At 37.8% G+C, this 14,707-nt stretch overlaps 1 protein-coding gene across 14 annotated transcripts in view; it reads right to left on the minus strand.

Annotated features, from left to right (window-relative positions):
• ZNF280D (zinc finger protein 280D) overlaps positions 1 to 14,707 on the minus strand; it is a 126,033-nt gene that overhangs the window by 84,385 nt on the left and 26,941 nt on the right. For all 14 annotated transcript variants that reach the window (XM_086321146.1, XM_086321147.1, XM_086321148.1 and 11 more), the window contains 3 exons: positions 14,483 to 14,548; positions 14,243 to 14,382; positions 1,606 to 1,723 (listed from right to left, as the gene is read on the minus strand). In XM_086321146.1, coding sequence (XP_086177272.1) covers positions 1,606 to 1,723; positions 14,243 to 14,382; positions 14,483 to 14,548 — 324 coding nt within the window. The remainder of the gene's footprint in view (positions 1 to 1,605; positions 1,724 to 14,242; positions 14,383 to 14,482; positions 14,549 to 14,707) is intronic.

Genomic DNA, 14,707 nt, shown 5'->3' on the forward strand with positions numbered 1-14,707 from the left:
AATGAAAACAAACAAAACACAAGTGGGACCTCATTAAACTTAAAAGCTTCTGTCCAGCAAAAGAAACCATAAACAACATGAAAAGGTAACCAAGAGAATGGGAGAAAATATTTTTAAACAAACCAACAAACAAGGGATTTACCAATACCACAAATTATCAGAGAAATGCAAATCAAAACTACAAAGAGGTATCATCTCACACCAGTCAGAAAGGCCATCATCAAAAAGTCTACAAACTATAAATGCTAGAAAAGGTGTGAAGGAAACCCTCCTGCACTGTTGATGGGAATGTAAATTGGTACAACCATTATGGAGAACAGTATTGAGGTTCCTTAAAAAACTCAAAACAGAGATACCATATGATCCAGTAACCCCATTCCTCGGCATGCTGCTGCTGCTGCTGCTAAGTCGCTTCAGTCGTGTCCGACTCTGTTTGACCCCATAGACGGCAGCCCACCAGGCTCCCCTGTCCCTGGGATTCTCCAGGCAAGAACACTGGAATGGGTTGCCATTGCCTTCTCCATTGTGTGAAAATGAAAGTGAAGTCGCTCTGTCACGTTCGACTCGTAGTGACCCCATGGACTACAGCCTACCAGGCTCCTCCATCCATGGGATTTTCCAGGCAAGAGTACTGGAGTGGCTTGCCATTGCCTTCTCCGATTCCTCGGCATATTACTGGAGAAAACCATACTTCAAATACATACATGCACCCGAATGTTCACTGCAGCACTATTTACTATAATTAAAACACTGAAGCAACCTAAATGTCCATCTACAGAGAAATGGATAAAGATGTGGTACATATATGCAATTGAATAGTAGCCATAAAAAGAACAAAAAAATGCCATTTACAGCAACATGAATGGACCTAGAGATTATCATGTTAAGTGAAGTAAGTCACACAAAGACAAATATAAAATATCACTCATATGTGGAATATAATTTTTAAAAGATACAAATAAATTTACTCACAAAACAGAAACAGACTTACAGATACTGAAAACAAACTAATGGCTACCAAAAGGGAATGTGGGGACAGAGAAATAAACCAGGAGCTTGGGATAAACACAAACACACTATTACATATACAACAGAAAACCAACAAGGACCTACTGTACAGCAGAGAGAATTTTACTCAGTATTGTGTGATAACCTATATGAGAAATGAATCTAAAAAAGAATGAATATATATAATGTATAACTGAATCAAGTTGTTATACACCTGAAAATAACATAACATTGTAAATCAACTATACTCCAATAAAACAAAGTAAAAATAAAATAAAAATTTTTCTCAGCCCACGTTTAATGCCAACTGAGAACAAGGTCAAAGCTGGTTAGCATACTAAATTAACAGGAAGAAAGATAACATTACTAATATACAATATATATTAATTAATTAATATATAAACGAATATAATATTACTAAATAAGATTTCATTTAAAACCACCAAAATGGCATTCAAGAATTGTTAGTGCCATTACACCTTACAATATGTGAAAAACTTAACATGAAGACACAGACCTCAAAACAGAAAGTCAATTTCATATGCTTATTCACCAAGTTTTCTTTTTCTAATTTTTTGAAAAAGTGCTGAAACCAACCTGTTATAGAAAGTGCTGGTCCTGCTTGGTAATGTGGTAATCCTGAATCTTGGGTCAAGTCAAACAGTAACTCTGAAGAATTATTAGAAACAACTCGTGATGAGTTCGTTACATAACCCTGTTAAAATATTTCAAAGGAAGAACATTACATGTAGTCAAACAAAGTTATAATTATTTTGCTTCACAAACTTGTAAACGGAAATGTAACTGTATGCCAATATTACAAGGATAACCTTTAATGACTCCATTACTAATGAGCTAAAAAACACAAGGCAATTATTACTATTATGCCAAAATTAATATCTACTAAAACTGAAAGCAAGTTATTACTGCTGCTGCTGCTGCTAAGTCACTTCAGTCGTGTCCGACTCTGTGCGACCCCATAGATGGCAGCCCACCAGGCTCCCCCGTCCCTGGGATTCTCCAGGCAAGAACACTGGAGTGGGTTGCCATTTCCTTCTCCAACACATGAAAGTGAAAAGTGAAAGCGAAGTCCTTCAGTCATGTCCGACTCTTCGAGACCCCATGGACTACAGCCTACCAGGCTCCTCCATCCATGGGATTTTCCAGGCAAGAGTACTGGAGTGGGGCGCCACTGCCTTCTCCAAGTTATTATTGAGAGTTGGCTTATCCCTGACTAGCCAGTTACAATTAGGGAAAAATCCCAGCCTGATTTTTTTTCAAGGTCAAAGAAACATACAAACCCATTTTAAATCAGTAAGATTGATATACTTCAGAGAGTCACTAAAAATGTAGGATTCCTATCAAAGAGCAAATAACAGAGGTTATCAAAATCTTTGGGTAAAAGCAAGGAAAAAATAAGTAAACATACTGACCTAAGTACAATTTCAAAAGCTTCTATTCCTCTATAAACCCCATAGATAAAATATAAGGGCAAACAAACTGGGAACTACTCTGTAGTACGGTGCATCAAGGTTAGGGATGAACACATCACATGGTACGAGTTTTGGAATCACTTTTATTGGCAAAATTTGTAAGCCAAGTCTCAGGAAGAGAAAGAATGAATCCCCCACTCTTCCCACCATCCTATGCAAAGTCATGCTGGGCCAGGCAATCTCCCATCTTATAGGGCAAATATACAAACTGTCAGAAGGATGAACAAATAAGAAAGCTAGGCACACAGGGTTTAGAATGGAAGCTGTTTATAGGAATGATCTGGGACATCTGCTCCATTTCTTGAGGCCTTAGGGCTCAAGGAAAGCTTCAGTCCTTCATCAGGGCAAAGGGTGGTCTCAGCAGGAAGATACCAAGAAAAGAAGAGTGAGAAGTATGAAAAGAATCATAACATAGTCAAACATCAGACAGTATAAATTTATACGTTAGCACAAAGATATAGGGTATGTAATAGTATAAAATACTAAATAGATTATTTAGTATTAATAAGGAACGCTCAAACTCCCACAGAGTTGGCAACTGGATGGAGAAGGCAATGGCAACCCACTCCAGTATTCTTGCCGGAAAGGTCCCATGGATGGAGGAGCCTGGTAGGCTGGAGTCCACAGGATCGCTAGGAGTCAGACACGACTGAGCAACTTCACTTTCACTTTTCACTTTCCTGCATCGGAGAAGGAAATGGCAACCCACTCCAGTATTCTTGCCTGGAGAACCCCAGGGACGGGAGAGCCGGGAGGGCTGCCATCTATGGGGTCGCACAGAGTCGGACACGACTGAAGCAACTTAGCAGCAGCAGCAGCAAACTACCACACAATTGCACTCATCTCACACGCTAGTAAAATAATGCTCAAAATTCTCCAAGCCAGCTTCAGCAGTACGTGAACCGTGAACTTCCAGATGTTCAAGCTTGTTTTAGAAAAGGCAGAGGAACCAGAGATCAAATTGCCAACATCTACTGGATCATCAAAAAAGCAAGAGAGTTCCAAAAAAACATCTATTTCTGCTTTATTGCCTATGCCAAAGCCTTCGACTGTGTGGATCACAATAAACTGTGGAAAATTCTGAAAGAGATGGGAATACCAGACCACCTGACCTGCCTCTTGAGAAACCTATATGCAGGTCAGGAAGAAACAGTTAGAACTGGACATGGAACAACAGACTGGTTCCAAATAGGAAAAGGAGTACGTCAAGGCTGTATATTGTCACCCTGCTTATTTAACTTATATGCAGAGTACATCATGAGAAACGCTGGGCTGGAAGAAGCACAAGCTGGAATCAAGACTGCTGGGAGAAATATCAATAACCTCAGATATGGAGATGACACCACCCTTATGGCAGAAAGTGAAGAGGAACTAAAAAAAGCCTCTTGATGAAAGTGAAAGTGGAGAGTGAAAAGTTGGCTTAAAGCTCAACATTCAGAAAACTAAGATCATGGCATCTGGTCCCATCATTTCATGGCAAATAGATGGGGAAACAGTGGAAACAGTGTCAGACTTTATTTTTGGGGGCTCCAAAATCACTGCAGATGGTGATTGCAGTTATGAAATTAAAAGACGCTTTCTCCTTGGAAGGAAAGTTATGACCAACCTAGATAGCATATTCAAAAGCAGAGACGTTACTTTGCCAACAAAGGTCCGTCTAGTCAAGGCTATGGTTTTTCCAGTGGTCATGTATGGATGTGAGTTCGACCGTGAAGAAAGCTGAGCGCCTAAGTATTGATGCTTTTGAACTGTGGTGTTGGAGAAGACTCGAGAGTCCCTTGGACTGCAAGGAGATCCAACCAGTCCATTCTGAAGGAGATCAGCCCTGGGATTTCTTTGGAAAGAATGATGCTAAAGCTGAAACTCCAGTACTTTGTCCACCTCATGCGAAGAGTTGATTCATTGGAAAAGACTCTGATGCTGGGAGGGATTGGGGGCAGGAGGAGAAGGGGACGACGGAGGATGAGATGGCTGGATGGCATCACCGACTCGATGGACGTGAGTTTGAGTTAACTTCGGGAGTTGGTGATGGACAGGGAGGCCTGGTGTGCTGCAATTCATGGGGTCGCAAAGAGCTGGACATGACTGAGCGACTGAACTGAACTGAACTGAATCATGAAAAATATGGTCAATATAATTTAGATGTATATATGTACTCCAAAATTTTTATATATTAAATACACTGATACACACAAAAAAAATAGATCCCAATGCTGTATATATAAGATCACCACTGAAGAGTGAGCTCTCATTAGAGTGATTTTTGGACTATTCTATGGGTCATAATATACAGCAAGTAAAAGCTCAAAGATTAACAAGACTTAAAGTCTAAAACAGAAAAAATCACTTTAAGAGAAAAATGGGCAAAGGACATAAACTGAGGCACTTCAAAAACAAAAAACAATGACCAATATATACAAAAACTATTTTTTTCAATTTAGCCAAAGAAATGCAAATAAAGACAATGGCAGTTAAACAGTACAAAATAACTGCTACTTCTCTTAAAAGTATCAAGCTCATAATAGACATAGAATAAGTAATTGTAGAAAAATATGAGGAGACTAAGAAGAAATAACAAACTGTAAGGTGTGATCCTAAACAGAATCCTGGGAATTAAAAAAAGACATTAATGAAAAAACTGGTAAAACTGAATAAGATCTGCAATTTAGTTATATTAAGTAAGATGACATCAATACAGGAAACTACTTTCCGTTAGGGGTATATTGTATTACTTTCCCTATAAATCTAAAATTAGTATGAATTAAAATTTATGAATTAAAAAATAATGAAAACACATACTACTGGCAAAATAGAGGCTATATTTAGGTATAACTTTTCTGCATGAAAATTTTGGCAGTAGCTATCAAAGGCTTTATATAAGTTCACATCCTTTTGTTCAACTATTTTACTTTAAAATTTTATGGTACAGAAATGAAAATGCTTATTGGGTAATTATAGCATTTTTAACAGTAAAAATTAAAAATCTTTATGTCCAACAATGAAAGAATGGCTAAATAAAATGACAGACTATCATACAACCACTAATATCATGATTTTGAGAAAAAGCCAATGATACATTCTTAGTAGAATGTTCAGGGATAAAAGAGAATACGTATCTGGGTATACAGTCTGCTTCTGATTGATATAACCTACACTGTTTGCAGGTGAGAAAAAAAATCAAAGTACAGTATGCACTCGTCTCTCTTTCTAAATTTTCCCACCAAAATACACAGTATTTCAAAATAGAAACAGAAAGGTTTTGTTTGTTCTGTGCTTATAAATTAAGGTATAAATAAGTTTTAAGAATTTTGGTTTACTACTAACTTTTCTATTGAAACGGGTTTGTCCATAAAAAGTTACAGAAACAAAAATATGGGTGAAAGGAGTTAAAATATACAAGCTTCCAGTTATAAAATAATGAAAACATGACATTGAGCATGGTGACTGTGTTAATAACACTGTAGCGCATATGTGAAAGTTACTAAGACAGATCTTAGAATTTCTCATCACAAGAAAAAAATTCTATAATGACATATGGTGACAGACTAGAACCAGACTTACTGTGGTAGTCATTTCACAATATACACAAATTTTAAACCATTGTGCTGTACACTTCAAACTAATAGCATGTTGAACATCTGAAACCAATAGAATGTTGTACGTCAACTACACCTCAATAAAAATTTTTCTTAGTTTTGAAAAGACATAAGCCTTCCCTACCACACCCTTCACAAATGGCCAATCTGTCACTAAATAAATTATTACTGTTGTTTAAAAAAAAAAATTGTTATGGAAACAAGTACAGAAGTAACCAAAACCCACTCTTAGAATTTAAGCCCTAAGAGGCAGATACCTGCATTTGAACCTTAATGTGTAATACAAAAAAAAATCAGTGATGCCACATTACTTAATTGCAACCAAACATGACATTGCTTCAACATAAATATTTTCTTCAAATATTTACACTTAAAAAGGTAAAACATTCACTTATATTTTCTAAAACAGTTAACAGAAGTATAAAGTTAATACTGTTAAATGCTTTCTTAGGAAACAACTCACAATTTCAGAGAGCAGGTACATATTATTCAACAATAACAGATTAAAATAATTATCTAACATAGAACTTTTAATGTCTTCTAAATAGTTCAGAAAGATCAACACAACTGGGCTCCAGAAGATCCACACATTTATTTAGCTACAAAACTTTGGGCAAGTCATTTCTGAACTTGAAGTTATTCACCTTTCACACTTAAAAAAAGCCATAAGTGTGCATGCTAGGTCACTTCAGGGGTGCCTGACTCTCTGCAACTCTATGGACTGTAGCCTGCCAGGATCCTCCATCCAAGGCATTCTCCAGGCAAGGATACTGGAGTGGGTTGTCATGCTCTCCTCCAGGTGATCCTTCCATCCCAGGGATCAAACCCTCCTCTCAAGTCTCCTTCATTGGCAGGGTTCTTTACCACTAGCACCGCCTGGAAGTCACAGTCATATTTTAAATAAACCTGCACTTCAAGGCACATTATATTATTAAAACAAGTAGTTGTCACACAGTACTAACAAAGACCTAATATTATATCCCATTTTATAAATAGGTAAACTGCTGCTGGTGCTGCTGCTGCTGCTAAGTCGCTTCAGTCATCCGACTCTGTGCAACCCCATAGACGGCAGCCCACCAGGCTCCCCCGTCCCTGGGGTTCTCCAGGCAAGAACACTGGAGTGGGTTGCCATTTCCTTTTCCAGTGCATGAAAGTGCAAAGTGAAAGAAAGTGAAGTCACTCAGTTGTGTCCGACCCTTAGCGACCCCATGGACTGCAACCTACCAGGCTCCTCCATCCATGGTATTTTCCAGGCAAGAGTACTGGAGTGGCTTGCCACTGCCTTCTCCTAATGTTTACCTAATAAGTAAACTAATGAAAGGAGCAGTGACCCCACAAGAGACTGACCCAGACTTGCCCATTAGTGTCCAGGAGTCTCCAGCAGAGGCATGGGTCGGCAGTGACTGCTGCAAGGTTGGGGACACTAAGTGTAGCAGTGCATGCATGGGACCATTTGAAGGAGGTAGCCATTATCTTGGAGAAGGCAATGGCACCCCACTCCAGTACTCTTGCCTGGAAAATCCCATGGACGGAGGAGCCTGGTAGGCTGCAGTCCATGGGGTCACTAAGAGTCGGACCGACTGAGCGACTTCACTTTCACTTTTCACTTTCATGCATTGGAGGAGAAAACGGCAACCCACTCCAGTGTTCTTGCCTGGAGAATCCCATGGACAGAGGAGCCTGGTGGGCTGCCATCTATGGGGTCGCACAGAGTCAGACACGACTGAAGTGCCTTAGCAGCAGCAGCAGCCATTATCTTCATTACCTCCACTATAGTTTGGCCCCAGGTCAATTAACAGGGAGGGAACACAGTCCTGCCCTTCAACAGAAAATTGGATTAAAGATTTACTGAGCATGGCCCCGCCCATAAGAACAAAACCCAGTTTCCCCCTCAGTCAGTCTCTCCCATCAGAAAGCTTCAATAAGCCTCTTCTTCTTCTCCATTAGGGGGAAAACAGACTGAAAACCACAATCACCGAAAACTAAACAATCTGACCACATGGACCACAGCCTTGTCTAACTCAATGAAACTATAAGCCATGCCCTGTAGCACGACCCAAGACAGATGGGTTATGGTGGAGAGTTCTGACAAAACGTGGCCCACGGGAGAAGGGAATGGCAAACCACTTCAGTATTCTTGCCTTGAGAACCTCATGAACAGTATGAAAAGTCAAAAAGATAGGACACTGAAAGATGAACTCCCCAGGTCAGTAGGTGCCCAATATGTTACTACAGATCACTGGAGAATTAACTCCAGAAAGAATGAAGGGATGGAGCCAAAGCAAAAACAACACCCAGTTGTGGATGTGACTGGTGATAGAAGCAAGGTCCGACACTGTAACGAGCAATATTGCATAGGAACCTGGAATGTTAGGTCCATGAATCAAGGCAAATTCGAAGTGGTCAAACAGGAGATGGCAAGAGTGAATGTTCAAATTCTAGGAATCAGTGAACTAAGATGGACTGGAATGGGTGAATTTAACTCCGATGACCATTGTATCTACTATTGTGGGCAAGAATCCCTTAGAAGAAATGCTTATTTAACTTATATGCAGAGTACATCATGAGAAACGCTGGGCTGGATAAAACACAAGCTGGAATCAAGATTGCCGGGAGAAATATCAATAACCTCAGATATGCAGATGACACCACCCTTATGGCAGAAAGTGAAGAACTAAAGAGCCTCTTGATGAAAGTGAAAGAAGAGAGTGAAAAAGTTGGCTTAAAGCTCAACATTCAGAAAACTAAGATTATGGCATTTGGTCCCATCTCTTCATGGCAAATAGATGGGGAAAGAGGGGAAACGGTGACAGATTTTATTTTGGAGGGCTCCAAAATCACTGCAGATGGTGACTGAAGCCATGAAATTAAAAGATGCTAAAAAAAATAAAATAAAATAAAAGATGCTTGCTCCTTGAAAGCAAAGTTATGTCCAACCTAGATAGCATATTCAAAAGCAGAGACATTACCTTGCCAACAAAGGTCTGTCTAGTCAAAGCTATGGTTTTTCTAGTATTCATGCATGGATGTGAGAGTTGGACTATAAAGAAAGCTGAGCGCCAAAGAATTGATGCTTTTGAACTGTGGTGTTGGAGAAGACTCTTGAGCGTCCCTTGGACAGCAAGGAGATCCAACCACGCCATCCTAAGGAAATCAGTCCTGAATATTCACTAAAGGACTGATGCTGAAGCTGAAACTCCAATACTTTGGCCACCTGATGCAAAGAACTGACTCATGTGAAAAGACCCCAATGCTGGGAAAGATTGATGGTGCGAGGAGAAGGGGACGACAGAGGATGAAATGGTTGGTTGACATCACCAACTCAATAGACATGATTCTGAGTAAACTCCGTGAGTTGGTGATGGACAGGAAGGTCTGGCGTGCTGCAGTCCATGGGGTTGCAAAGAGTCCATGAGTGACTGAACTGAACTGAAACTAATGTTAGGTGTGGTTACACAAGGTTCCCAATTCAATCCTACTTATTATTGATGGAGCTGTAATTAGAACCTGGGTCTGTTTAATTACAAAGCCTATGCCCTTAAGCTATATCACATTGACTTTTAAAATATAGTATATCCTCACTCCCTGAGATTTGAAAGAGATACAGAAGTATAAAGATATTACATGAAAAAGTAAAAATATACATATACAGAAAACATGACATAAAATGAAAAATTGTAATATATTTAACGCAGTAGCTTCTAAAATTCAGAGTAAGTTCCCTTACATAGGATTCTCAATTCATTCCAGAGTATATAATATCTGTCATTCCTAACTGTGCACAATAGAATCACATAGAGTGTTTTTAAATGTATTATTTTTAAGACACATCCACCCAGACCAACTGACAAAATTTTTTAAAAAACTTCCCCAAGTTTGGGAACCGTGAATTGAGGTGTTTTGATTTAAAAACTATGCCTATAGGACTTCCCTGGTAGCTCAACTGTAAAGAATTCACCTGCCAGTCCAGGAGACACATGTTCGATCCCTGATCGGCGAAGATTCCGCATGTCGTGGAGCAATTGTGCCTGTGCACCATAACTACTGAGCCTGTGTTCTAGAGCCTAGGAGCTGCAACTACCAAGCCCGTGCCAGAACTACTGGGGCCTACAGGCCCCAAAACCTGTGCTCCAAAAGAGAAACCACAGCAATGAGACACCAGCGGAGAATAGCCCCCTTTCACCACAACTAGAGAAAAGCTAAGGCAGCAATGAAGACCTAGCCCAGTGAAAAGTAAATAAAATTATTACAAAAAAAACAAAAACTATGCCTACGGATGTAAAATATTTTCAGCTAGAAAAAGCTCCAGTTTCTAATTTTAACACCAAAGATACCACCCCTCACTGTTATTTTTTATTCTCCCTAAGTCCAATGTTGTGAAGATTTTTATATATCAAACTAAATTAAATAATAGTTTCTTTTTCTGATTTTCTATCCCTCAAATGCCAAACAGCTTATAATAAGTATGAGAAACTTTCCAAGTTAATTTGATTCTACTAATAACAAAGAATCTTTACATTTTAGGTAGCTTGCCATGTTAGGATCCAAGATTGAAAGTTAGCTCTCATTTTAGAAAGGAAGAAAATGAGGCTGAGAGAAGTTTTGACAATGCTCTAGTTTTAAAAAAGGCAGAATCATCATTCAAGTCTCTTGGTTCAATATAAGTTTTCTAGACAACTAGTCCTGGACTCTTATCAGTATTATTATTTCAGAATGCTAAAACCACAGAAAAGATTTGGAGGCAGGGAGGGGAAGGTATTTGCCTAAAGATACTCTTACTTTTTATGATATATGACCTCTTCAAAACATAATTGGGAGCTGACTTTGTTTAGGCATAGATTTTCCTTTTCATGAATATAAAATTAAATTTAATAGGTCCTCTATGAAAGAAACATCTCAAAATGTAAATTTTTTGTGGTAACAAATATGTGTAATTTACCTAATAGTAATATGAAATACAGGGAAAATGGATTATTCTAAAAATATTTAGATTCAATTCTGTTTTTGAACTTGAATATTTGTAATAAAATCTATAGGTGCTTCAGCAGTTGTTTCACTTATTGTAAAAAGAACAAATATTTTAGGGAAAATTTATTAATTCTGTAAGGCCAATGTCAAAGAGCTTATGATGGCATGAAAAAAACTACTGAGTTAATTCAACTCCAGTAGCAAAGAATCGTCAAATTTTGGGTAACTTTCTGTTTAAGGATTCTTAAGTCCTTGATTTCAGAACCCCTTCAAATATTTAAAATCAAAAGGTAGGTTATATTTACTGATATTTACCATATTACAGATTAAAACAGAAAATTTCAAAATAATAAACCCATTACAAATTAACATGAATAACATTTTTTTTTAAATGGCTATCTAGCAAACACAAAAGAATCAGAGAAAACAGTGGCACTGTTTTACATCTCTGCAAATATCCTTAATGTCTAGATTAATAAAAAACAGCTATACTCTCATAACTGCTTCTGCTTTCATTCTGTTAAAATATTTTGGTTGAAGAATCAAGATACTCTGGTTTCATAAATATTAACAGCTAAAAAAGGGAGTATTTTAATAGCAAATTACAATAAATGTGTATATATTTCTTTGATACAATACCAAAACTCAACAGTCAGTATTTTCTTAAAGGTTTGCTGCAAAGTGGAATCTGACTCCCTATCACTGAGCTTTTTGAACTGTTACATTAAAATGTATTATCTTGCACTTTGAATGAATCTTATTCATGCATGATTTTATTATATCATACATTATTTTGAAAATACTGATTTCTTTGAATTACATAATCTTCCAAATGTTGACAGAGTTCATTACACAATATAAAAAAATCATATTTATTAATACTACCAACCATAAGAAAAGATTTTATGTACTGAGAAGCTGTTAAGATCATGATGACTGATACAAGTTGTTCATAATTCTAATTTTTACTTGATAGCTCAAATTTCATCAGTGGCAAGAAATACTATCAGTTGTTTTCCTTTAGGTTGACAAGTGCACTTTATTCAATTCTGAAGAACTGTCTACCAAACAACAAAAAGTGAAGAACTCACTGTGTGTGGCAGACAGACTCTTAAAAGTAGCCTCCATGATCCCCACTCCCTGGAATTCATGTCCTGTGTGATTCTCTCTCTTTGAGTGAAGGCAAGTCATGTGACTTGCTTCTGACAGAGTAGAGCAAAAGTGACAGGGATACATATGACTTTTTCTATGTGATTACATTACATAATTACTTTGCCAACAAAGGTTCATCTAGTCAAGGCTATGGTTTTTCCTGTGGTCATGTAAGGATGTGAGAGTTGGACTGTGAAGAAGGCTGAGCGCCAAAGAACTGATGCTTTGGAACTGTGGCGTTGGAGAAGACTCTTGAGAGTCCCTTGGATTGCAAGGAGATCCAACCAGTCCATTCTGAAGGAGATCAGCCCTGGGATTTCTTTGGAAGGAATGATGCTAAAGCTGAAACTCCAGTACTTTGGCCACCTCGTGCGAAGAGTTGACTCATTGGAAAAGACTCTGATGCTGGGAGGGATTGGGGGCAGGAGGAGAAGGGGACGACAGAGGATGAGATGGCTGGATGGCATCGCTGACTCAATGGACGTGAGTCTCAGTTAACTCCAGGAGTTGGTGATGGACAGGGAGGCCTGGCGTGCTGTGATTCATGGGGTTGCAAAGAGTCGGACATGACTGAGCGACTGATCTGATCTGATCTGATCTGATAATGCCATCCTGCTAAGCATTCTCTCTCCCTTGTGGGCTCTGAAGAAGTAAGAGCCATGGTGGGAAAACTCAACCCGGCAAGGAGCCAACCAAAAGCCAGTAAAATATTGAGATGCTCAATATGACAACCCTTAAGGAACAGAATGCTACCAATAACCATGAGAACTTGGAAGTAGACACTTCCTAGTTGAGCTTCACATCTGGAATGAAGCCTGGAGGAACCCTGAAGCAGAAGATCCAGCTAAGACATGACATGACTCCTAACTCACAAAATCTGTGACATAATAGAAGTATGTGGTTTTAAACCACTAAGTTAATAGTAATATACACCATGGTTTCAGTCATCCTTTCAAGTAAAAATGGTTTTCTGGGTAATTTAGCTGAACATTAAGCCACACTAGAACTTTTTCCCAAGCTAATCATCATACCTCAGACATAGAAGTATATTATGCATACTACCCATTTCATACGTGAAACATTTTAAAAGACATATATTCAAGGGTAGAGAGTTCATAAAATTAATGACATTTTAATATTTCATCAAAGTAACTGAGTATGACTGAAACAATTTTTATTTTGAGTACATGATGATGACTAGTACAAAAACTACTATTCATACTAACACCCCAGCAGTTTACTCACCATTGCTTTTGCATCATCAGTGCAAGTGTCAACACAGTGACAAAAGCAAACAGTTCCTTTGCATTATTTTGACAATACTGTTGATCCAAAGCCCATGAAACAGTCTCAGGGGTACCCCAGGGGACTGATGACTACACTTTGAAAATTTTTACACTAAGGCAATGGACTGAAATCCCAGATCTACCATTTTCCAGCTGTGCCACCTTGAGTGAATTATTTAAACTACGTGAGCCTCAGTTTCCTCAACTATAAAACAAAAATAAATAATACTGCCTACTTCATAGGAACATTTAAGAATTTAAAGAGATTAATTCATGATAGCACAAAACCTTACACACATTAACAACTCAATATTAACTATTACTTTCTATAAAAGTTAAACTAAACTATGAAGGTATGTTTTCAGAATAAAAGGCTACAATAGCCTCTAGCAATTTTCCCAGTTAAGAACTAAGAACATTTAGTCCAGTTTACAATCTGAAATAGCTTGCCATTATTACTAAATATACTTTTATTCATGTTTTAATAGCACAGTTTTCAATACTGTAGCCTATTTAAGCATATTATCAGATCTAAAAACAGGCTGGGTAGTTTGTTCCTACAATTATTATTTGGGTACTGGTTAAACTATCATAAAGATGGTGATATTTTCTGATGCTGATAATGATTCCACTGAATGATTAGCCATGGAAATACAGAATTTTCACTGTGCATTGTTGACACAGATAAATAATACCCAACATATCCCTGAGCTGACTGTGTAGTTTCAGAAACACTTACAGGTTTAGACAAAGGCTGAACAATAACAGAACTATCTGAAGATCTAGATTCAGGATGAAAATTTACTGGCGAGGCAGCCACTGGATTTGATGCTGGATTCGTGTAATGTTGACTTGTAGGCTTGAATGCAGGAGTAATACCTGTATTTTAAAATTACACAACAAATTGAATATATTTCTATATAATCAATGATGTCAAAATACTTCACTTTAAAATAAAAATAGTAAAATACTACTGTACCTCGGCAGAGTGCACCATTCTTTATTCCCCTCGAATATGAGCTGGGGTTTACTCTATTCAAAATATCTATAAAAGATTACATTATTTTAAAGCTCATTGTTTGAATTATATGTATATATATAAATAGAAATCATACACTGAAAACAACTGAAAAGATTTCTGGAAGGAGTATACAGGTTAACATATATATCTTTATCTACTAAAAATAGTATCTTAATTCTTATA

The sequence above is a fragment of the Bos grunniens genome, chromosome 10 (genome assembly GCF_055505025.1).
Source record: "Bos grunniens cultivar Pamir isolate PY7600 chromosome 10, Bosgru_T2T1.0, whole genome shotgun sequence".
Lineage (NCBI taxonomy): Eukaryota > Metazoa > Chordata > Mammalia > Artiodactyla > Bovidae > Bos > Bos grunniens.